This window comes from Anomaloglossus baeobatrachus, chromosome 5 (genome assembly GCF_048569485.1).
Source record: "Anomaloglossus baeobatrachus isolate aAnoBae1 chromosome 5, aAnoBae1.hap1, whole genome shotgun sequence".
NCBI lineage: Eukaryota > Metazoa > Chordata > Amphibia > Anura > Aromobatidae > Anomaloglossus > Anomaloglossus baeobatrachus.
Window position 1 is genome coordinate 449,431,650 of NC_134357.1, and position 25,769 is coordinate 449,457,418.

General features: G+C 47.1%; 1 protein-coding gene across 1 annotated transcript in view; it reads left to right on the forward strand.

Annotated features, from left to right (window-relative positions):
- The first annotated feature begins 15,627 nt into the window (after positions 1 to 15,627).
- SLC52A3 (solute carrier family 52 member 3) overlaps positions 15,628 to 25,769 on the forward strand; it is a 28,998-nt gene continuing 18,856 nt past the window's right edge. Inside the window, exons 1-3 of the mRNA XM_075350520.1 lie at positions 15,628 to 15,918; positions 18,094 to 19,284; positions 23,489 to 23,612. Coding sequence (XP_075206635.1) covers positions 18,251 to 19,284; positions 23,489 to 23,612 — 1,158 coding nt within the window. The 5' untranslated portion in view covers positions 15,628 to 15,918; positions 18,094 to 18,250. The remainder of the gene's footprint in view (positions 15,919 to 18,093; positions 19,285 to 23,488; positions 23,613 to 25,769) is intronic.

The window sequence follows — 25,769 nt, forward strand, 5'->3', positions numbered from 1 at the left end:
CTCCTGGCAATAAGAGTCCTGGCCCCGATGGGCTCCCCGCTAAATTTTATAAATCCTTTTCAGAACAATTAGCGCCCCTTATGCTCTTTTCCTTTAATTCAATTTCAGAATCTGTCCCCTTTCCACCCCAGTCCACCACGGCTCATATCTCGCTACTCCGTAAGGCCGGAAAAGACCCCACGGCGGGTAGTAGTTTAAGACCGATATTGCTTCTTAATGTAGATTTAAAAATCTATGCCAAGCTTTTGGCAAATAGACTTGGCCCCCTGCTCCCTGACTTGATCCACTTGGATCAGGTCGGGTTTGTCCCTGGTAGAGAGGCAAGGGACAACACCATAAAAACTCTGGATTTAATCCAACACGCACACACTAAGAAACTCCCCTTGATGTTGCTGTCCTTGGATGCTGAGAAGGCTTTCGACAGGGTGTCCTGGCAGTCGCTCTCTCAGACCCTAGAACATATAGGCCTGGGACCGGTTTTCTCGTCTAAAATTATGGCTTTATATAATTCCCCGACTGCCCACCTTAAGATTAATGTCACTCTGTCGAGACCCTTCTCCATTCGAAACGGGACCCGGCAGGGATGTCCCCTGTCACCGTTACTATATGTCTTAGTTATGGAGCACTTGTTGTCGGCCATCCGGGCGAACCCGGACATACAGGGCATCAAGATCGCCAATTGGGAGCATAAGTGCGCTGCCTTCGCTGACGATCTCCTTTTATATCTGTGTAACCCCATCACATCCCTCCCGTCCTTAATGACGGTGCTAGACCGTTTTAGCAAGTGGTCCAATTTTAAAATCAATTTCGATAAATCAGAGGCCCTAAATATATCTTTACCCCAATCAACTGTGAATGTTATAAAACCAAACTTTCCCTTCAGATGGCCACCTCACGGTAGTATTGGATATTTAGGCATCAAAATCCCTTCTGACCTGTCCAGGCTCTTTCAACTAAACTACCAAAGCTTCTTGTCACGGCTCGAGGGGGATTTAGCTCTGTGGCATAGGGGTACTCTCTCATGGTTTGGCAGGATCAGTGCACTTAGAATGACGGCTCTGCCAAGATTGTTGTATTTGATAAAGGCGGTTCCTGTCTATGTTCCAGCAACCTATTGGGCCAAGATGCAACGCATATTCGGTCGATTTGTTTGGTCTGGAAGGCGTGCCCGTATAGGGAGTAGCGTCTTAACTAGGACTAAGGGTGCGGGAGGAACGGGATTGCCTGACTGCAGAAGGTACTACCTGGCAGCCGCCCACGCCAGGGTCCTAGACCTTTTGCATAACTCTGGCTCTAAGCTTTGGGTTAGCCTGGCACAAAGTATGTGCCCCTTATCACTACTGACCCTGCCCTGGACTTGGCCGCTCCTCACCAGGCATAAGATTGAGATGTCCTATAGTACTAAACAAACATTCAAAACGGTCCACTCTGTGTCATCACGCAATCTCCTGATCCAGCCTAGAGGGCCCCTTATGCCACTGACCGATAACCCGGAGTTTTTACCGGGAGCGTCATCAAACAATTTTCTGGGAAGCACGAAATCGAATCCTTTGAGACTAAATCGGGTGGCCCCGGGGGGTCCCTCCTCCCACTACGGGAGATGATAGAGAGCCGTAATTTCAAACTACGATTCCATTTTGAATATGCCCAACTCAAACACTTCTTGACCTCACAAGACACTGTCGTGGCCCACCCCTCGCCCCAAACGCCCTTTGAAGACCTTTGCACTGGTTCCTCTGATACGCGCCATGCAATATCAAGAGTGTATAGGATTATGACGAGTGCAGTAGAGGTGTCACCTCCTCGCTTTTGTAAAGCATGGGAGTCAGAGCTCAATCAAATGATTTCCGAGAATCAATGGGAGCGTTGTTTCCGCCTGACCCACAGGTCCGTGGTTGCCACTAGGATGCAAGAAACCAGCTATAAAATACTTTCCAGGTGGTACAGGGTCCCGGCGTCCCTTCATGCATGGTGCCTCGAAATACCTGACACTTGCTGGCGATGTGGAGCCCAAGGTGGCACCATGTCTCACATCTGGTGGCACTGTCTGAGCCTGTCGGCCTTTTGGAGCAAAGTACTGGCAGCCATACAGGAGGCCACAGGGATCGTAGTTCCCAGTCACCCGGAGGCAGTTTTATTGTATATCTTTAGCATAGCAGAAAGGGTTTTTAAGAAATCTATCTTGGGCCACCTTCTCCAGGCCGCTAAGACAGTGATTCCTCGGCACTGGAAAGATTCTAACCCTCCGACGTTTGACGAGTGGGTAACTGAGGTAAATGTGATTCACCGCATGGAAATGGTGATGGCCCAGTCATGTGGGCAAACGGTGGAGACAGCCACTAAGTGGTTCCAGTGGGAATCTTTCCTATCTAGTAAAAAATTTCTGGACCTAATTTAATCTCCAGAATGGGGGCACTCTGGTTTTTTCTCTTTCAGACAGCTTACGCCACACTTTCAACAAATCTTAGCTCAATAGACATTGTATCAGTCCCGGTCGCTTCACCCTACTCTCATTCTGCTTTTTATCTCTCCTCCTCCTCTTCTGAATTACCCCTTCTTCTCTGGATTCTATGACTTTACTTGCCTTAAGGCCCCGTCACACTAAGCAACATCGCTAGCAACATCGCTGCTAACGAACAACTTTTGTGACGTTGCTAGCGATGTTGCTGTGTGTGACATCCAGTAACAACCTGGCCCCTGCTGTGAGGTCGTTGGTTGTTGCTGAATGTCCTGGGCCATTTTTTAGTTGTTGCTCTCCCGCTGCGAAGCACAGATCGCTTTGTGTGACAGCGAGACAGCAACAACTAAATGTGCAGGTGTAAGGGGTAGTCGGACACCTGGTAGTGAAGGAGTGGTTTTTCCCCCCCTGAAGACACCACAGTAGTATGGTGGCAAATTGTAAATGTTGATGGTAAAATGGTTACTTGTCATAAACTGTTTCCCCACTAGGTGCCAGTGTAGAGCAGTGGTTCCCCTGGTAACAGTGGCAGGGAAGGAAGGGGCAGGGCAGCCTAGGTGGGGAAGGAAGGGTCCTGAATTCAGAGTCCAGTGTGCAGTGAGATGTGAGAGGCGAGCAAGCTCGGTCTGAGGTGACGGGGCAGAGTGTGGGAGTGAGACGAGGCAGTCAGCCTGAGTGAGTACTCTTGGCTAGAAAGCAGAGGAAACCCATGAGAAACGGTGGAAGAGTTGGGACTAGTCCGGAGCCGGTGGTGTGTACTAGAGTGGAGTGCAGCTATCAGGGGGATAACAAGTGGCCCCTGCAGGCGAAGGTCAGTGCCCTGACAAAGAAGTGGAGAGGTGAGAACTTATCCAGAGCCGGTAGTGTGTGCTGGATCTGCCCTACAGTAAATCTGGGTTAGAGCGCAGCTACTAGGGGGTTAACGTATGTCCCCTGCAGGCAAAGGAAAGTACCCGTAGAGAAAAGGAAACCGTTTTTGTAGAAAAGGACCTGTAACTTGTAACGTACTAAAGTAAACCTGCTGCAAACAAAAAGATGGAAGCTTTGTTTAATAAATCGGTGTTTGGTTTATCCGCTGCCTGCAATTGTCTCTTTCCTGAAACTGAAGGAGCTGGAGAGCACAGAAAGAACGCTGTCATGAATGGGCCCCATGCATCCACACTCTGCCCCAACAACACACCTGTATTGCAAGTAACGGCCGGGCCGGGGTTCAGCCTGCGGCCCACAAGGCGAGGGGACCCGACTACACCCCCTGAGGCGCCCCCTGCCCCCGTTACATTTTGGCGTAGTCGGCAGGATCAAGCCCGCAGAAGAGAAACCCCGAGCAGAGACCAAGTGGTGCCTGATGTACTGAACAGGCCACAAGATGGCGGCAAGATGGCGGCCGTCCTCATGGATTTAGTGAAGGCGCGAAAAGTGCGCGCCAAACGAAAAGCGCTGGGCTGGCCTGTAAGGAAGAAGCCCGGAGTGCACCGCCCAAAGAGGGGAGGTGCTTGCCCCGAGATACTGCAGAGGTCTAGAGACGTGGGCGGCGCCGCAAGAAAGAAGAGGCGTCGCAAACGCTGTGCCGACCTGGTGGGTGAGGCCGTGGGCGGAGTATGGGCAGAAGCGGGAAAAGAAGAACCGCCTCCACCTTCCCCGGCGCGATTGCAACCTCGGCAGTGGAAGAAGAAGCAAACTCCAATACCTGGACCAAGCAGAATGGAGAACAGAGCATGGCACGCTCAGCATAAGCAAGCACTCGCTGAAGCCTGTGGGCTGAAGAGTACCCCGACGTTCGCGCCAAAAGCGGCCGCCGAGTTGTTGTCGGCAGCCCACTGCGGTCCCGTCCAGCTACCCCCTCACCCCCGCAGGAGGCTGAAGGGCCTGAACCGGAGACGGAAGTACCGGAGCTACCGGGTTATGAGCCGTTTCGTAGGCTACCCCGCTTACCTGGACAGTCCCTCTCCGACCATGTGAGGGCCCAGCGGGCTGAATGGCTGCGTGCATACCACCCAGTGTGAGGGTTAATCATCCGGAAGAAAAAGATCTGTTTGTTGTCGAAAGCCGGTACTGTTGGAAGCCGGTGAGTGTTTCTGGTTAAAGCTACGTTAAAAGAACTGAACCCGGGAATAGAAGAATGCAGGGACTATGCATGGACTCCTTCCGTGACTGTTAAGAAGGAATCTTGTTGTCCTGTTGTTTTCTGCCCACCCAAAGACCGGGAGCGCTTGGAAATAGCCTCCGGGCAGGAGGTCAGCTAATACCGGGAGCGCCTGAGGAGGGCCACCGGGCAGATGTGCGACTAAGACCGGGAGCTTCCCTGGAGGGACTCCGGGCACCAAACTTGTGTGCCAGTCTGTGTGTTTTAAGTATTGTGTTTTCCTACATGTGTTGTTTTGCAGGTACGAACCTCGCCAGGAGGCTGAGGTTAAAGAGGGGAGGAATGTAAGGGGTAGTCGGACCCCTGGTAGTGAAGGAGTGGTTTTTCCCCCCCTGAAGACACCACAGTAGTATGGTGGCAAATTGTAAATGTTGATGGTAAAATGTTACTTGTCATAAACTGTTTCCCCACTAGGTGCCAGTGTAGAGCAGTGGTTCCCCTGGTAACAGTGGCAGGGAAGGAAGGGGCAGGGCAGCCTAGGTGGGGAAGGAAGGGTCCTGAATTCAGAGTCCAGTGTGCAGTGAGATGTGAGAGGCGAGCAAGCTCGGTCTGAGGTGACGGGGCAGAGTGTGGGAGTGAGACGAGGCAGTCAGCCTGAGTGAGTACTCTTGGCTAGAAAGCAGAGGAAACCCATGAGAAACGGTGGAAGAGTTGGGACTAGTCCGGAGCCGGTGGTGTGTACTAGAGTGGAGTGCAGCTATCAGGGGGATAACAAGTGGCCCCTGCAGGCGAAGGTCAGTGCCCTGACAAAGAAGTGGAGAGGTGAGAACTTATCCAGAGCCGGTAGTGTGTGCTGGATCTGCCCTACAGTAAATCTGGGTTAGAGCGCAGCTACTAGGGGGTTAACGTATGTCCCCTGCAGGCAAAGGAAAGTACCCGTAGAGAAAAGGAAACCGTTTTTGTAGAAAAGGACCTGTAACTTGTAACGTACTAAAGTAAACCTGCTGCAAACAAAAAGATGGAAGCTTTGTTTAATAAATCGGTGTTTGGTTTATCCGCTGCCTGCAATTGTCTCTTTCCTGAAACTGAAGGAGCTGGAGAGCACAGAAAGAACGCTGTCATGAATGGGCCCCATGCATCCACACTCTGCCCCAACAACACACCTGTATTGCAAGTAACGGCCGGGCCGGGGTTCAGCCTGCGGCCCACAAGGCGAGGGGACCCGACTACACCCCCTGAGGCGCCCCCTGCCCCCGTTACATTTTGGCGTAGTCGGCAGGATCAAGCCCGCAGAAGAGAAACCCCGAGCAGAGACCAAGTGGTGCCTGATGTACTGAACAGGCCACAAGATGGCGGCAAGATGGCGGCCGTCCTCATGGATTTAGTGAAGGCGCGAAAAGTGGGCGCCAAACGAAAAGCGCTGGGCTGGCCTGTAAGGAAGAAGCCCGGAGTGCACCGCCCAAAGAGGGGAGGTGCTTGCCCCGAGATACTGCAGAGGTCTAGAGACGTGGGCGGCGCCGCAAGAAAGAAGAGGCGTCGCAAACGCTGTGCCGACCTGGTGGGTGAGGCCGTGGGCGGAGTATGGGCAGAAGCGGGAAAAGAAGAACCGCCTCCACCTTCCCCGGCGCGATTGCAACCTCGGCAGTGGAAGAAGAAGCAAACTCCAATACCTGGACCAAGCAGAATGGAGAACAGAGCATGGCACGCTCAGCATAAGCAAGCACTCGCTGAAGCCTGTGGGCTGAAGAGTACCCCGACGTTCGCGCCAAAAGCGGCCGCCGAGTTGTTGTCGGCAGCCCACTGCGGTCCCGTCCAGCTACCCCCTCACCCCCGCAGGAGGCTGAAGGGCCTGAACCGGAGACGGAAGTACCGGAGCTACCGGGTTATGAGCCGTTTCGTAGGCTACCCCGCTTACCTGGACAGTCCCTCTCCGACCATGTGAGGGCCCAGCGGGCTGAATGGCTGCGTGCATACCACCCAGTGTGAGGGTTAATCATCCGGAAGAAAAAGATCTGTTTGTTGTCGAAAGCCGGTACTGTTGGAAGCCGGTGAGTGTTTCTGGTTAAAGCTACGTTAAAAGAACTGAACCCGGGAATAGAAGAATGCAGGGACTATGCATGGACTCCTTCCGTGACTGTTAAGAAGGAATCTTGTTGTCCTGTTGTTTTCTGCCCACCCAAAGACCGGGAGCGCTTGGAAATAGCCTCCGGGCAGGAGGTCAGCTAATACCGGGAGCGCCTGAGGAGGGCCACCGGGCAGATGTGCGACTAAGACCGGGAGCTTCCCTGGAGGGACTCCGGGCACCAAACTTGTGTGCCAGTCTGTGTGTTTTAAGTATTGTGTTTTCCTACATGTGTTGTTTTGCAGGTACGAACCTCGCCAGGAGGCTGAGGTTAAAGAGGGGAGGAATGTAAGGGGTAGTCGGACCCCTGGTAGTGAAGGAGTGGTTTTTCCCCCCCTGAAGACACCACAGTAGTATGGTGGCAAATTGTAAATGTTGATGGTAAAATGTTACTTGTCATAAACTGTTTCCCCACTAGGTGCCAGTGTAGAGCAGTGGTTCCCCTGGTAACAGTGGCAGGGAAGGAAGGGGCAGGGCAGCCTAGGTGGGGAAGGAAGGGTCCTGAATTCAGAGTCCAGTGTGCAGTGAGATGTGAGAGGCGAGCAAGCTCGGTCTGAGGTGACGGGGCAGAGTGTGGGAGTGAGACGAGGCAGTCAGCCTGAGTGAGTACTCTTGGCTAGAAAGCAGAGGAAACCCATGAGAAACGGTGGAAGAGTTGGGACTAGTCCGGAGCCGGTGGTGTGTACTAGAGTGGAGTGCAGCTATCAGGGGGATAACAAGTGGCCCCTGCAGGCGAAGGTCAGTGCCCTGACAAAGAAGTGGAGAGGTGAGAACTTATCCAGAACCGGTAGTGTGTGCTGGATCTGCCCTACAGTAAATCTGGGTTAGAGCGCAGCTACTAGGGGGTTAACGTATGTCCCCTGCAGGCAAAGGAAAGTACCCGTAGAGAAAAGGAAACCGTTTTTGTAGAAAAGGACCTGTAACTTGTAACGTACTAAAGTAAACCTGCTGCAAACAAAAAGATGGAAGCTTTGTTTAATAAATCGGTGTTTGGTTTATCCGCTGCCTGCAATTGTCTCTTTCCTGAAACTGAAGAAGGAGCTGGAGAGCACAGAAAGAACGCTGTCATGAATGGGCCCCATGCATCCACACTCTGCCCCAACAACACACCTGTATTGCAAGTAACGGCCGGGCCGGGGTTCAGCCTGCGGCCCACAAGGCGAGGGGACCCGACTACACCCCCTGAGGCGCCCCCTGCCCCCGTTACACAGGCAGCAGGAGCCGGCTTCTGCGGAGGCTGGTAACCACAGTAAACATCGGGTAACCAAGAAGCCCTGTCCTTGGTTACCCGATATTTACCTTTGTTACCAACCTCCGCCGCTCTCACTGTCAGTGCCGTCTCCTGCTCTGTGCACATGTAGCTGCAGGACACATCGGGTTAATTAACCCGATGTGTGCTGTAGCCAGGAGAGCAGGGAGCCAGCGCTTAGCATTGTGCGCTGCTCCCTGCTCTGTGCACATTTAGCTGCAGCACACATCGGGTAATTAACCCGATGTGTGCTGTAACTAGGAGAGCAGGGAGCCAGCGCTCAGTGTGCGCTGCTCCCTGCTCTCTGCACGTGTAGCTCCGTGCGCTGGTAACCAAGGTAAATATCGGGTTGGTTACCCGATATTTACCTTAGTTACCAAGCGCAGCATCTTCCACGCGGCGCTGGGGGCTGGTCACTGGTTGCTGGTGAGCTCACCAGCAACTCGTGTAGCCACGCTCCAGCGATCCCTGCCAGGTCAGGTTGCTGGTGGGATCGCTGGAGCGTCGCAGTGTGACATCTCACCAGCAACCTCCTAGCAACTTACCAGCGATCCCTATCGTTGTTGGGATCGCTGGTAAGTTGCTTAGTGTGACTGGACCTTTAACCTCCTCTTGTTGTTTTATCATTATCTAAGGCCTTAAATGATTATCTATGTACCATTTCTGCCATCCATAGAATATTACAAAGCCCGGGAAGGCTTGGTGTTGCATTGACTTTTGATTAGCATCATTGATACAACATGGATGTGTGTTCTAATACTGTATTCTTTTGAAAATTAATAAAAAAAATTAAATTGTAAAAAAAAATAAATAGAAAAGCAGTTAGGTAGTATAGTTAGGAAACGGTAGGGAATTTTTAAGTCAAGTATATTAGAAAATAGTTTAGATTATGGCACTAAATAGATAGGGATTTAGGAAAATAATTACTTTGGCCTTCGGACCAACTGTTAAAACTATGAAAACATAGAGGCCTAATGGAGGGGCCTTTCACCTAATGTATGAGAAGGAGTATCTGTGGTGGAGAGCACGGGGCAGGCAGTAGTTGTGGCAGCAGGGGAACAACAGGCCACAGCTCAACCTGTCATTAACCCCTCACCTCCTAGTCGCTGCCACACACACAGGAGGACTCCGTAACAGTCTCAGGCGACACACATTCACTTCTCTTCATCAGACAATAAAGTTCAGACTCGGGTCTTTCTTAAAAAAAACATTCCAACTTTATTCCTGGAATCTTCATACAACTTTGGTACGCATCCTGCCGGCACCGGTATCTGTCTCATGGGGATTCACACTTTATACAATTTTGCAGCAATTGGTTCTCTGGCACCCGGGCACCATCTAGATTGTATGGGCCTCTCTTTCCCTCACTTCCCTTCATGTACTGCACAGGTGCCCGGATGCGTCCAGGGGTCTCCCCTTCGTGGGAAGCCATCCAGACATACCCCCACCAACCTTTTCCGTGAGTTAGGGCTTCTTTTGGTTCCTGCCAGCAGACACCGACGCCAAGCACCCAACTGTCTGACTAAACCTCTCTGCCTGGGGGACGCAGTTCCACCATCAGTACAGGATCCCGCGTGTCGCAGCCGTGTGGCTGACCCATAAGGTCAGGACTCTTTACTTGGGGGCTCATTCCTCTACATCTCCCTGGGGACTCTCCTCCTTCTCTACCATCAACTTTCCCTTATATAGTCCCTGTTCTCCTCCTCCTGCCTACCCAGGTGCCAGGATATACACACTGCCATCTGGTGGCAAACTACACAAAGTATTTACAGTTACAGGCCATAAGTGTGTCGGTTACAGATGCAGGGGTGGGCCTAACCCTTAACCTCCCTATACATCTACAAGGGGGAAAATGATCAAAGCAGCATCTGAGTAACCTGCCGTGTGATGGGCCCTCCTCCCCTACAGTCCCCTGTGCTGCTGAACTGGCTGCACATGTGGCATGTCCATCCCTGAGGTAAACTACAGTCCCTTACAGAAGGTCTGTTGCTTATCCATGTTATGTAAATAAAAGCTTATAACTAGGGATGAGCGAATGTATTCGCCACTATTCGCTATCCGACGGCTAATATGGTATTCGCTTCGATACTTTCATTTTCATTTCTGCCTTCCTGGCGCCTGTTTTCCAGCCAATGAACACATCTGATGTTGCTTGCCCTTACAGTAACGCCACAGCCATCTTTGTTGTGATGTTACTGTGATTGGCTTGGCCGTACAGGGGCTATATAAGCCTGCGACCATTTTGTGAACACGCAGCCATAGGGAGCTGGCGGTTTGCATAGACTGTATTGTGTGCGGGAGAGCGTTCTTAGATCCAACTAATAAATAGTCTTTGTAAGGGCTGAACACAGTGTCAAACAGCTCCATAAATGGCTTTTTTGACAAACAGAACGCAGGTCTTTCGCTCTCTCTCTCTGTCTGTCAGTCTATCCCTCCCCCCCCTCACACTCACCGATCACTGCCGCGGCGCTGCACGGCTGTCACACTGCTCTTGCGGCTTCTCCAGCTTTTGAAAATGCTGGGCGCTCATTATTCCATCTCGTATTCCCTGCTTCCCCCGCCCATCAGTGCCCATAATTGGTTGCATTTAGACGCGCCCCCACGCTGAGTGACAGCTTTCTCACTGCAACCAATCACAGCCGCCTCTGTCAGCTCCATGCAGCAACTGAAGTGAGACGCGCAATCAGCGGTGACGTCACTCAGGTGACCCGCGGCCACCGTTCTCAGGTGGAGGACTGCAGCTGGCCGCGGGTCACCTGAGTGACGGCACCGCTGATCGTGCAGCTCACTTCAGTCACTCAGGGGATTTGCAGTCACTGGTGAGTCCTTCACCTGTGATCACAAATCAGGCTGCGGGGCACAGACAGAGCCACGCGATGACAATGAAGTCGGGTACGGCTCTGTCTTGCAGCCAGCCATGCTCTATGCTCTGCTTGCTGCCAATAAATAGAAATATTCCCCATCATCTCTGGTTGCTGTCATTAAATGTAAACAGTTCCCAACACATCTACTTGCTGTCATTGAATGGAAACATTCCCCAACACGTCAGCTTGCTGTCAGTGAGTGGAAACATTCCCCATCATCTCTGCTTGCTGTCATTGAATGGAAACATTCCCCAAGACATCTGCTTGCTGTCAGTGAATGGAAACATTGCCCACCATCTCTGCTTTCTGTCATTGAATGGAAACATTCCCCAACACGTCTGTTTGCTGTCAGTGAATGGAAACATTTCCCACCATCTCTGCTTGCTATCAGTGAATGGAAACATTCCCCATCATTTCTGATTGCTGTCAGTGAGTGGAAACATACCACATCATCTCTGCTTGCTGTCATTGAATGGAAACATTCCCCAACACGTCTGCTTGCTGTCAGTGAGCGGAAATATTCCCCAAAACGTCAGCTTGCTGTCAGTGAATGAAAACATTCCCCATCATCACTGCTTGCTGTCATTGAATGGAAACATTCACCAACACGTCTGCTTGCTGTCATTGAATGGAAACATTCCCCACCATCTCTGTTTGCTGTCAGTGAGTGGAAACATTACCGATCAGCATTTTGGATGCATTTTTGACAGTGCGGTCCCACTCGTCTTGCTACATCCCCATACAACATGGCTGGCTGCGAGACAGTGCTGCGCGATCAGAATGAACTCTGTTGAACTTCACCCGACTTCATTGTCATCGCGCGGCTCTGTCTGTGCACCGCGGCCTGATTTGCGACCACAAGTGAAGGACTCACTGGTGACCGCAAATTCCCTGAGTGACTGAAGTGAGCCACGCGATCAGTGGTGCCATCACTCAGGTGACCCGCGGTTAGCTGCAGTCCTCCACCTGTGAGCTGTGGCCGAGGGTAACCTGAGTGATGTCACCGCTGATTGTGCGGCTCACTTCAGTTGCTGCATGGAGCTGACAGAGCGGCAGTGTTCCACGGCCGCTCCTGTCAGCTTCACGTAGCAGAGCTGGATGCGTCACGAGACCTTGTGAGGATTACGCCGGACCTGGAGGGGTATTTAGGGATTTTAATAAAGTTGTGAAAGAAGGTGTTTTTTTTGTCTTTTATCCAAACAAAGGATTTTTTTCGGGTGTATGCGTTTATTTACTTTCACTTACATCATTGGGGGTGTCTCATAGACGCCTGCCATGATTAACCTAGGACTTAGTGGCAGCTATGGGCTGCCATTAGCTCCTTATTACCCCAATTGCCACTGCACCATGGCAATTCGGGATGAGCCGGGTAGAGTCCCGGGGCTGTCGCATCTAATGGATGCGTCAATTCTGGGCGGCTGCTGGCTGATATTTTTAGACTGGGGGCTCCCCATAACGTGAAGCTCCCCATCCTGAGAATACCAGCCTTCAGACGTGTGGCTTTATCTTGGCTGGTATCAAAATTTGGGGGGACCGCACGCTGTTTTTTTAAATTATTTATTTTACTGCACTACATAGACCCGCCCACCGGCGGCTATGATTGGTTGCACTGAGAGAGCTGTCACTCAGCGTGGGGGCGCGTCTGAATGCAACCAATCATAGGTGCCAGTGGGCGGGAGAAGCAGGGAATATGAGATGGAATAATCAGCGGCCGGCATTTTCAAAAGCTGGAGGAGCCGCTGGAGCAGTGTGATAGCCATGCAGCGCCACGCTGGTGATCTTTCAGTGATCGGTGAGTATGAGAGAGGGGGGAGAGGGAGACACCAACAGACAGAGAGAGACCAAAAGACCTGCGTTCTGTTTGTCAAAAAAGCGATTACTTTGGTTTGACATCTGTTCTGGCGACTACTAAACGCCACGTGCTGCTCTGAGCACGTTATTCAAATACACCAGAAATGCAGTAACGCATGGGCTGTGCCCATACTGTTTCTGCCTCTTCACATCCATTTTAGCCTTTTCCTCAGTCACCACAGCTCGCCGTTAGGCCCAACGTGAAATTATTCGAGTTTCCCATAGATTTACATTGCACATCCAATATTCGCGAATAGTCGAATAGTGCCGACCTATTCGTCGGATATTCGTTGAAGCGGATATTTTGGTATTCAATCATCCCTACTTATAACCTGACTTTAAATTCATCCATTGGTTTCATAAATTACTCTTTTGAAAGCTGAAACCCTCCCAAATTTGGTTTAGGTTATGAAAATAAAGTTGCTGCAAAGCTGAAATATTGATCATTTAATGAACACAGAAAGGTCAGATTTTGGCAAGACAAAGGTTTTGTCGCCTTGTCATATAATGTACCCAATCCTAGTTTACATCCTCAACTGTGCTCACTAAATGATCGGTTAATTAGTGGGAGTGTATAAAAAGAAACCCAGCACCCCAGACCTTCACTTGAACTTCAACTTGACTTCTGACAACATGCCAATAATCCACCCTGGGACCAAAGCCTTGATTATCAAGACGATGAAGACCAGATCTACTGCAGAGGTGGCTGGCACCTTTAATGTGTCTCAGCGTCAAGTACAAAGAATTAAAAAAAGATTTGAAGAGACTGGAGATTTTTGACAAGCGCAGGTCCGGCAGATATCGCAAGATAACTGCTCAAGAGGAACGTTTGTTGGTTAGAAAATCCAAAGCCAGCTCCTCTTTCACTGCAGCAGAGCTCCAAAAGGCCTGGTCACCTCAAGTCCCTGTGTCAACTAGAACAGTTTGTAGGATTCTGTCTCGAAATGGCCTCCATGGTCGAATCAGTGCCTAGAAGCCAGCACTAAACAAAAGGCAATTAAAAACCCATGTGGCATTTGCCAAGTCCCACAGCCTGCTAAACAGATGGACGCTGGAAAAGTGGCAGAAGGTGGATTTCTCTGATGAATCTTGAGTTGAATGACACCACAGCCACTGCAAATACTGCAGGAGACCTACTGGAGCCAAAAACAGTTAAGTTTGGTGGTGGAAAGATCATGGTTTGGGGTTACATTCAGTATGGGGGTGTGCAAAACATTTTCAAGGTGGAAGGCAATATCAATAGCCTAAAATATCAAGAAGTATTAGCTACCTCTTACATTCCCAATCATAAAAGGGGTCAAATTCTGCTCATACATCCATCTCTACAACAAAGTTCCTCCTGGCAAAGAAGATCAAGATGCTCAAGGACTGGCCAGCCTAGTCACCCTACATGAACACCATTGAGCATGTTTGGGGTAGGATGAAAGAGGAAGCTTGGTAGACAAAACCAAAGAATCTATATGAACTCTGGGAGGCAAGTAAGACTGCATTATTTGCTATTCCTGATGACTTCATCAATACATTTTATGAATCATTGTTGAACCGCATGGATGCAGTCCTTCAAGCTCATGGAACTCACAAAATATTAAATATGACTCTAATAGCACCACAACTTCATTCACCAATGTTATGCAACATATCTTTGTATTAGAAGTTAATTATATGTTTGAATTTCACATTACTTTCAGTGGATGACAAAACATTTGTCTTGCCAAAATCTGACCTTTCTGTGTTCATTAAATGATCAATATTTCAGCTTTGCAGCAACTTTATTTTCATAACCTAAACCAAATTTGGGAGGGTTTCAGCTTTCAACAGAGTAATTTATAAAACCAATGGATGAATTTAAAGTCAGGTTATAAACTTTTATTTACATAACATGGATAAGCGACAGAACGTCTGTCAGGGACTGCATGTCACTTTGGTAATCTAAACTATTCAACCACCGATGATAACCTCAACTGATCAAGAAGATGTATTAGACGTTTATTCACAAAATATTAAACTAACCTCATCCAAAGGATAGGTGCCAACTTATTGATTGCTGGGGATCATACTGCACGGATCTCCACCGATTCTGAGATTGCAGCTCTGGACCACAAACCATTCTATTAAACACTATTCAAGTGTTTTTGTTTTTTTCATTTCACCCCTGAAATGGTGCATAAAATCTAAGTCCCCTACCCCTGTCTTCTACTCACCCTCTTGCATCTTCATCTGTTATCTGTGTTGCTCCCGTTGTTCTTCAGCAGTTTGCAACCTCCCGGCAGATCCAGTGTTTCATGGATCGTGCCAGAGGTCACTCTTCAATTCAAGTCTATGAGAGCATTGTTCTGCTCTCATAGACTTGCATTAAAAGCTTGTGTTGTGACTTTTGATTTCCAGATAGTCAGACGTTACGGGTACAAGATGGCACTGTGGGAGAAGAACGGGGTCACTAAGAGGTGAAAACGCCAGAGAGTGAGTATAAGACAGGGGGCACGGCACTTAAATTTAACGGGACAAATTCACTACCCTGATTCACTGCACAAGGGACAGATTCAAAGCACCCCTCCAACAGTGACCTCCCCCCCCCCTGCCAAATGCTGGAGTGGTGATTTAAAGATCCCAGTCTTGAATGGAGAGAAACTGCACATTCATGAACACTGCGCCTATCATTGTCTACTGGACTGCTAAAAATAACAAAGCACAGAGCTCAGCTGTCCCCAGCAGTCCCACCGGTAATGAGATGGAGCGAAGGTTGAGTATGTGCACCTCCACTCTGCAGATCTGGGTGCCGGTCTTCTAGAGCCCCTATGTCCCATGCCAGCGATCTGTAAATTATCCCGTTTACTGTAAATAGGGCATAACAATATTTTGGGACTAATCCTTTAATATGTTGCAGAACTTGTTATTGCACAATGATGGAGCTTCCTTTGCATAATGAGGAAAGAGATGTTATCCTGAAACTAGAAATAAAGTCTGCTGAAAAGAAACAATGAAAGACATTGTGAAGTTAGCGGAGCCGCTGGGTGGGTATGTTGGTATTTAATGGGTATTTCATGGAAAACAGGTAACTGCAATCCTGAGGATCGAGCGGGGGTTCATGCAATACTGCTCTGTTCAAAGATTAACAGAAGGGGCAGAGTGTCAGGAGGTGGAGTTGGAGATACTCGTCTTCTCTTGCCAGTACCAGATCTACAGGGACTGTTCTTATGTCAGGACATCTGGATTGAAAAACTTTTAGTATTATGGCCGCTTTCCATTTTTCAGCAGGCATGTGTGACGGGGTCTTCTATCAAATTCACCATAGTAAGTATGAAAGATCACAAATGATTACCTTCATGTATAAATTCCAGCATTATTTTCAGTATCTATGAGTGGTCACTTAAAGGGAATCGGCCATGTTCAAAACATAAACAGGGTGTTATTGAGCGAGAGGAGCTGATCAGATTCATGTATACAGTTGAAACCAGATTTATGAAGTCACTCTATGTGACTGCGGACTGCCCAATTGTGATAATGTGTGGTGCAAGCCAGGACTACCTTTGTAGGAACAAAGAATGGGGCACCTATGTAGCCAAGCAACTGATTCCCTTCATTGCCCTACAGTCCTGCAGAATATAGGTTGCCATTTCATACAGCCTATATGCTTCCACAGGCTGTAAGACCCTGCTCTTATTAAGACTAATTTTGGTCATAACAGCAAGATGTCTGACAATATAAGTTTATGAATTGCTACATTTTTACATACCATTGGCTCATCAACGCTGAATTCACGATTTAAAGTGAATGTCCACCGTTCAACACTGTGCTTTTAACTTAAACTTAAAGGGGTTGTCTGGGACTTTTACACCAATGGCCTATCCTTAGGCTAGATCATCAAAATCTGAAAGGTAAGGCACCTCCACCAACCAGCTGTTCCTGGTACTGGCTGGAAGTGTTTAGGGCCACTATGCAGTTGACGGAGCTGTGCTGGGCAACTTCGTGACTGAGAATAGCTGATTGGCAGGGTTGACGGATATTGAATTTCCATCCTAAAGGATAGGCCATCAATGTAAAAGTCCTGGACAATTCCTTTAACCCTAGAACGCGCAACCATAGAAATCTACCATAGAAAACAAGTAACCTAGCAGGCCGCGAGGCCCCAGGTATGCGTTCTAGGGTTAAGTCCAAAAATCTGTGCAGATTAATATCTCAGTTTTTCTGATACAGAGCTTAAATGCCACTCAATATCAATAAACAATATCAATAAAGTTCTCTTTATCTGTCACCTTAAAGAGTTTTGGAGCTGTTTGAGTACTGATTATACAATGAACTTGATAATACAACAGTATGCAGTAAGCTCCTGGGCTCCCCCTTGTGGTACCTATAGGCTGTCAATACTAGTTCTTGATTTAGGTCTCCCCTGACTTAATAGTTCTCTGTGTCAAATTTTTTTTGCTCTAATCGAAGTGTAGATATGTTATACAACCAGCACAGAATGTTGACCCTAAAAATGCCATGGAGATAAAACGTTGTGTATGTAAAAGATCATAATTTGTATTGTAATTATTCATTAGGGAGTTTATAAGACCCATCTCAAATGCATTAGAGATGCTACCTTGCACCCAGCAAAGGAGACGAGAGGGAATTTCCACTTTTGTGAATTTTGTATGGTCACCTTCCATAAAACAGAAATATTGTTGGCACCACAGTTATCAGTCTTTCTGCTCCTGCACGAGAAGATGGCCATAGATGCCCAGAACTGGAGAGAGGATCATTGCAGAACACGACCGGTAGTGGTTGGTTGAAGGCAGATGAATGATGTCTCCTTGCACAGGTTGTTACTACTGCAGAAAAAAATGTGGTTGGCAAAGCACCAACAATGTGCAGGAAAGAAGCAATTGATGAAATATGCAATGGCAATTAGAAGCATTCATGGTTTCTAAATAATTGCTGTCATATATTTATGGAATGTGGCTACTCGATAGCTTCAAGAATATGACATGAGGTTCAGGAGTTGAGCTGGCTCATGACAGAATGGACTTTGGCTACAGAAGACGAGATAAGATGCAAAGTATTTTATAAGAAGCGGCAGGATCAGGGAAAGTGCTGGTTACTGCCTTACATACAGTGACAGAATACGACTGTACTTTCTCTCAGGACACAAGAATACATTCTTGACTTCTCTATTCACCCTTGTGATTTGCTGAGAGAACATTGAGTCATGGACGTCCTCACTTCCCTCTGACTGTTCCATAATTGGATGGGTTATGTTGCAATTAATACTCTGCCCTGGCATAGAGTGGGTAACATTTTACATTGCTTTTACAATGAAATGCTACATTGCAATCATTGGATAAACTAAAATGTGAAATTCTTCATTAATATAGAAAAGTGTTTCTTAAGATTCCTAAAACCTTTAATGAAAAGTCCTTATGCTTTATTATTTGGAGAAAAGTTTTACCATAGTAACTAATGTGATTGATGTTGTTTTCTTTCCAGGGTCTGTGAGCTGATATCTTCTTGGACGGAGAAGTCTCAGCTAGGAGGCACAGCCAAAGAACAAAGATCTACCTTTGACTGTTGATAATCCCTTAACTTTCAGTCTGGACAGTCTCTGCTGCTTGGACACTTTGTGGTCCAGGTAAGGTTGCTAGACATGGCCTTTCTTACTCACCTGTTGGCCTGCCTCTTTGGAACCGGTGCATGGGTTGCCATCAATGGTCTATGGGTAGAACTTCCACTTATTGTGAATGATCTTCCTGAAGGATGGTACTTACCATCCTACCTTACTATACTCATCCAGATGGCCAACATAGGGCCTCTATTTGTTACTGTAATGCACAAGGTGAAGCCTGGCTTGGTGAAGGAAATCGCTGTTATATACATCATTATTGCTCTTGGAATCATGGCCTTGTTTCTCCTGGCTTTTTTCTGGAAAGAGACCACATGGATCGCAGGGCAGATGCACAGTACTGGATTCCTGATTCTAACCTTCTTTCTGTCGGTGGTGGACTGTACTTCATCAGTGACCTTCTTGCCATTCATGATGCAGCTGCAACCCAAATACATCACAACATATTTCATTGGAGAGGGCCTCAGTGGTCTCATCCCAGGATTGTTGTCCTTGATTCAAGGCGTCGGGATGATGAAGTGTGTTAATATTACAAGGAATGATAATACAACCTGGTTGAATGCTACAGATGATGGATACCACATAGAAACGCAATACCTTCCAGCTAACTTCTCAGTTCAGGTCTTCATGTTTCTACTGTCAATTATGATGCTCTGCTGCCTGGTGGCTTTTTTCTTCCTAACTAGGGTTTCCCAGGAAGACAGCTCCAATACGTCCTTACTTCAAAGTACAGTCACCCTGAACTCCTACTCAACAACTGATATAGAGGTATCATGTAACACCGGTCCTTCAGATACAAATAAAAGCACAGAAGACATCCATCATGGCGGCAGGATGTCTTCAGACTCTGATAATAATTTAGTAAACTATTCTTGGGCTCACTATGCTCTCATTTACTTCCTTACTGGATGGGTGAATGCTCTCACCAACGGCGTCCTGCCGTCTATACAGACATACTCTTGCATGCCATACGGTAATTTGGCCTACCATCTCTCTGCTGCCCTGGGCTCCATGGCTAATCCTTTGGCTTGTCTAATTGCCTTGTTTTTACCTAGCAGGTAAGTGCCCCAAATTAATGGGAATAGACTGTAATCTGAAAAACACTACAAAATGTGTAAACCAATTTATTAGCCTAAATTACAGAAGTAAAGACATCTTTAGCTAAGGAAATTGAGAACCTACTGTATTTTAGTCAATACAATTTTAGGCAGGTATACGACAAGTATAGTTTACATTTTCAATAAGTAATTTTTCTGAGACAAGTCATACTCTTCGTAGTTGCAGATCATGTAATTCATTTGCACAGGTTTTACTCATATTTATCGTAAGGCTGTAGATCAACCTTGGTTGTTACATCTGAATAGTACATGATTTTGTTTCCAGAGAAATATTGGCTCATAGTGACTTGCAGTTAGTCTAATAACACAATGTCTATCAAACTTTATAGCTGGCCAAATAACTTAATGTTATCACCAAATTAATGGTTAATCTCACTATTAAGTACTGATATCTACTGCCTTTGACCCCATAGCCCAACACCACATGTCTCACCTACTCTACCATGTTTGGGAGCTGCTATTCTAATAAAGAGAACTTGACATCATGATTTAGCATGTTAAAGTAGAAACATGGCCATGTTGGTGTTGTTATACAGACTGAATAGATAACTTTAGAGAAGAAAGAAATGGACAACCCCTTTAAACAGTTGGGTTTCAGCTATATTCTCGTTTTTGTCATAACTATGACGATGGTGTAGAAAAAATGTTTTAAAAAAAAAAAAAAGAAGTGTTATTAGTTTATTTGTTATCTATCAGTTAAAGAGATTGTTCTCTACTTAAACATTGAAGACCTAGCCGGGGTCTGACAACCGGCACCCTTGCCAATCAACTGTTCCCGATACCAAAGGCTGGAAATGCTCAGTTCTGAAGGTGCTCAATCTTCTGTTAGTGGCCAAGACCAAGTACTGCACATTTATTTATATCAGTACCCAACCAAGTGTCAGACATTCATGACCTATCCTAAAGGCTGCTTTACACGCAACGACATCGCTAGCGATGTCGCTGGTGAAAGCACCCGCCCCTGTCGTTTGTGCGTCACGGGCAAATCGCTGCCCGTGGCGCACAACATCGTTAGTCCCCGTCACACATACTTACCTGCCCAGCAACGTCGCTGTAGCCAGTGAACCGCCTCCTTTCTAAGGGGGAGGTTCGTTTGGCATCACAGCGGCGTCACTAAGCGGCCGCCTAATAGAAGCGGAGGGGCGGAGATGAGCGGCCGGAATATCCTGCCCACCTCCTTCCTTCCTCATTGCCGGCGGCCGAAGGTAAGGTGTTGTTCCTCGTTCCTGCGGTGTCACACATAGCGATGTGTGCTGCCGCAGGAATGACGAACAACCCGCGTCCTGCAACAGCAACAATATTTGGGATTAGAACGACGTATTAACGATCAATGATTGGGTGAGTAATTTTGGTCGTTAATGGTTGTTCCTGCGTTTCACACGCAACGACGTCGCTAACGAGGCCGGATGTGCGTCACGAATTCCGTGACCCCAACGACATCTCATTAGCGATGTTGTTGCGTGTAAAGCCCCCTTAAGACTAGGTCATCATTGTTTAAGTAGTGGACAACCTCTTTAACAAAATGCAAATTGAATGAACAAAAGAGAAATCTAAATCATATCAATATTTGTTATGACCATACTTTGCCTTCATCCATTCCTCTAGGTATACTTGCACACAGTTTTTGAAGGAATCCGGCTGGGAGGTTCTTCCAAAGTTCTGAGAGAACAAACTACAGATCTGTGGATGTAGACTTGTGCAAATACTTCTGTCTCTTCATGTAATCCAACACAGACTTGCCACTATTGAGATCAGGGCCCAGAGGGGCGACATCATCACTTCCAAGAATCCTTGCTCATCTTTACACTGAAGATAGTTCTTAATTTACATTGGCTGTATGTTTGTGGATGTGATTCTGCTGAAGAATAAACTTGGAACCGATCAGACGCCTGTATGTTTGTGGATGTGACTCTGATGAAGAATAAACTTGGAACTGATCAGACGCCTGTATGTTTGTGGATGTGGTTCTGCTGAAGAATAAACTTGGAACCAATCCGATGCCTCCCCAGATGGTATTACATGATGGATAAGTATCTGCATGTATTTCTCAGCATCGAGGACAACAGTAATTCAAACCAAATCCCAATTTGCTAAAATGCAAACTTCCAAGCACCCTCCATTGTGCTTTACTGTTGCTTGCAGACACTTATTATAGTATGGTTCTCTAGCCATTCAGCAGACAAACTGCCTTCAGTTACAGTCAAATATCTTACATTTTGTCTCATCAGTCCAGAGCACCTGCTGTAATTTTTCTGTACAAAGGTTCCTATGTTTTAGTGCATAGTTTAGTCACTTTGCCTTATTTCAATGATGAAGGTTTGGTTTTTGGCCTTAATTCTTCCACGATGACCACTTCTTCTCCAAACACCAGATAAGTGTAACTGGGTTCCACTGGTTGCTGCCAGTTCTGAGTTGATAGCAGTGCTGGACATCTTCAGATTTTGAAGTTCAGTGAGGTCTTTCATCTCCTGCACTGAATTTCCTTGGCCAACCACTGCATCTATGGTCATCAATGTTGGCCATTTCTTAAAGTCCTCTATGCTGAGAAATACAGGCAGACACTGTCTTGCGGTGTCCTCCCCTCAATCACTAGGTGCCATGACCATTCCAAACTCTGTTCACATTGCATAGTCTGGCAGCCAACCTGTTGCTTCTTAGATGCTTAGCCAGAGTTGGAGTCGACTGTTTAGTGCTCTCTGGTGATCGGTGTAGCAGAAGTTAATTCCTGCTGGCTGGTGAATTGCTGATGGGTTTCCAGGTTGCTGACGTCCTATCAAAGCTGCCCGCACCATATTAAAAATGGTGGAACTTAGCCTCACATGCCGAAGATAGATAGCTCTAGCTTTGCTCTAGCGATATTGGTTTTTGTGTGTGGTGATCCAGTTGTTGGTGAACTGTTGTATGCAATTTGCTGTGCTGTGGAAATATCCTTGTTGTTTATTTCCTCCCTGTACTTTATTTCTCCCTGAACACGTATTGTCTTTTCCCGTGTGTGCTTGCTGTGAGTTTGAGTATTGATTTTTTCCCCTTCTGTCGGTATTTGTGAGATTCTTTACTCCTGTCCCAGCCTTCCACGAGGGTGTTAGACCAGGGCTACTCAGGAGTTAGGACTACGCTGGCGGTCCAGAACTTGCCACCATTTGGCGTACCTATGGGATAAGGGACAATTTAGGTCCCATAGGCTGAGGGTCAGTCTAGGAGTCCTGGAAGTGATGATACGGCCTCAGAGCTCTGATCTCAACATTGAGTCTGTCTGGGATTATATTAAAGAACAGAAGAATTTGCACAGGCCTCACACATCACACAACAGAAGATCTGTGGTTAGTTCTCCAAAATGTTTGGAACAATTTGCCTGCTGAGTTCCTTTAAAAACTGTGCAAGAATAATTGATCCTTTAATTCTGTTTTGAAGGCAAAAGGTGATCACCAAATATTGATTTGATTTAGATTTCTCTCTTGGTCATTGACTTTTCATTTTATTAACCGTTAAAAATAAACTATTTGCAATTCTATGTATGAAAGCATTCTTACTTTGCAGCAATTTTTCCACACCTGCCTAAAACCTTTGCACAGGACTGTAAATATTGTTTGTGAAGTGAGAAAGCAGTCATATTTATCAAGTCATGTGAGCCCTGGTGAACCGACACCGGTCCCGGAGGTGAGTATAGGTTTTATTATTTGACTTAGGCGAATCATAGTGATTGAGAAGGGTATGTCTGAGTAGTGGACAACCCCTTTAATGGCAGGAATGTTCATATTACATCCTGCAAGTTGCATATTCATATCGCAGAGGAGTAGCTGTAGGGGTTGTAGTTTTGCCCAAAGGCCCTATTGCCAAATTTAAGAAAACGGTAATATGACTGGTAAGTAAAGGTTGGGCGACCCTGGCATAGATTATTCATAGTTGCCCAGAAGCTAGAATAAAATTAGTTGCTGTTATAAATGACGATCTGATCTCCTCCAGCTCTGACCTAGCAGAAATCCATATTGTCAGTAAATTCCTGATCTCTTACCTTCCTCATTACGTCCTATTATTGTAAGATTTGGCTTCACAGGATTCATTACAAAGGGCTAAGCATAATAATAATAATAATATAGTGGTGATGTTGCAGAGGTAACACTTCAATTTGACATTGCACCCTCAGGTCCCTCATAATCCTTGTGCTGTTGTCCGTGGTGGGGACCGGATTTGGGGCTTATAACATGATGACAGCGGTGATGAGTCCATGTCCTATTCTACAGGACAGTAACTGGGGAGTCGTCCTTATCGTAAGTATGACCTTTACATCAGGAAATAGTATAGTTACAAGTTAATTTCTGATATGGATTTTTAGCAAAAAGATAAATAAAAAGTAATAAAAATAAAAAAGCAAGGGAAATAGAAGCAATAAAAATACAAGTATAATCTTGGGTATTTTACATTACGGCTTTATCCCAATGGCAGGGTTTGGATAAAGACAGAAGAAAGTGGGAAAAAATACAGCGCCATCTTGTCACGAGAGACAGTTTATGTTGTCTAAAGGCCGCTTTACATGCTACGACATCGCTCGAGCGATCTCGTTGGGGTCACGGAATTTGTGACGCACATCTGGCTGCGTTAGCGATGTCGTTGCGTGTTACACCTATGAGCAATTTTGCATCGTCGCAAAAACGTGCAAAATCGCTAATCGGTGACATCCCCGCCTATTCCCAATTATCGTTGCTGCTGCAGGTACGATGTAGTTTGTCGTTCCTGCGGCAGCACACATCGCTATGTGTGACACCACAGGAACGAGGAACCTCACCTTACCTGCGGCTGCCCGCAATGAGGAAGGAAGGAGGTGGGCGGGATGTTTGTCCCGCTCATCTCCGCCCCTCCGCTTCTATTGGGCGCCCGCTTAGTGTCGTCGCTGTGACACCAAACGAACCGCCCCCTTAGAAAGGAGGCGGTTCGCTGGTCACAGCGAAGTCGCTAGGCAGGTAAGTAGTGTGACGGGTCTGAGCGATGTTGTGCGCCACAGGCAGCGATTTGCCCGTGTCGCACAACCGATGGGGGCGGGAACGCATGCTAGCGATATCGGTAACGATATCGCAGCGTGTAAAGCGGCCTTAAGGGCTCCTGCACATGACTAATCGACAACTCCATACAAAGTAGTAATATAGTGGCCATATTACACCTTAGGCTTTTGATTTTATACAGAACTTGATTTTACCAGATGGCAGTATGATTTAGCAAAACTCTGAGATGGAGACACTTGCCATATTCTTTGTGTCATACCCAATGCATGGCCTATGGGGGTCAGCGCAAGACACAGGAATTCTGTCTTATGTCTTCTTTAAAGGGAACCTGTGATTAGAATCATGCTGCCCAAAACAATGGCAGCATGAATCCGAACCCATATGCACAATGGCAGCCAGGTATGTTTTTCTCTACAATCCTCTCGTGTTCTTTCCCCATTGCTCTAGTTGATTTACAGGTCTGTCCTATGTGTGTACATATGAAGAGACCTGTCAATTAACTAAAGAAGTGTGGGGATCTTTAAATGCCGGCGCGTTTCAGAGCATAATATACCTGGCCGCAATCGTGCAGACAGGCTCTGATTGGTGGTTTAGGCAGCATGAATCCACTGATAGGTTCCCTTTAAATCCTGTCTTTTTTTACACTACTTATTGCCCAGCAATAGATATAGCCTATGGGATTGCCTGGAGAGACCCTTTAGGCTGTTAGAAAAATGTAAAAACAACAAGTAAAAATGTAACAAGGTCTAAATATATACTACATACGTTATTAATATTAATACATGACAAAAAGTTTCCAGTCAACTTGTTTGTCATGTATTAATAAAGTATGTAGTATATACTGTATTTACACCTTGTTTCGTTTTTCTTGTTGGTTTTATGTATTTCTCCAATTGGTCATTATTGTCCTTTAAAGGGTGCTTTACACGCTGCGACATCGCTAACGATATATCGTCGGGGTCACAGTGTTTGTGACGCACATCCGGCGTCATTAGCAACAACGCAGCGTGTGACACCTATGAGCGACCTTAAACGATTGCAAAAGAGTTAAAAATCGTTGGTCTGTGACACGTCGTTCATTTACCAAAAATCGTTGTCTGGTCAGTAGCGAGGTTGTTCGTCGTTCCTGCGGCACCACACATCGCTACGTGTGACACCGCAGGAACGACGAACATCTCCTTACCTGCCGTCCACCGGCAATGAGGAAGGAAGGAGGTGGGCGGCATGTTCTGGCCGCTCATCTCCTCCCCTCCTCTGCTATTGGGCGGCCGCTTAGTGACGCCGCAGTGATGTCGCTATGACGCCGAATGCACCTCTCCCTTGAAGGAGGGATTGTTTGGCGGTCACAGCGACTGAAAAGGTATGTGCGTGTGACGCTGCCGTAGCGATAATGTTTGCTACGGCAGCGATCACCAAATGTCGCACGAA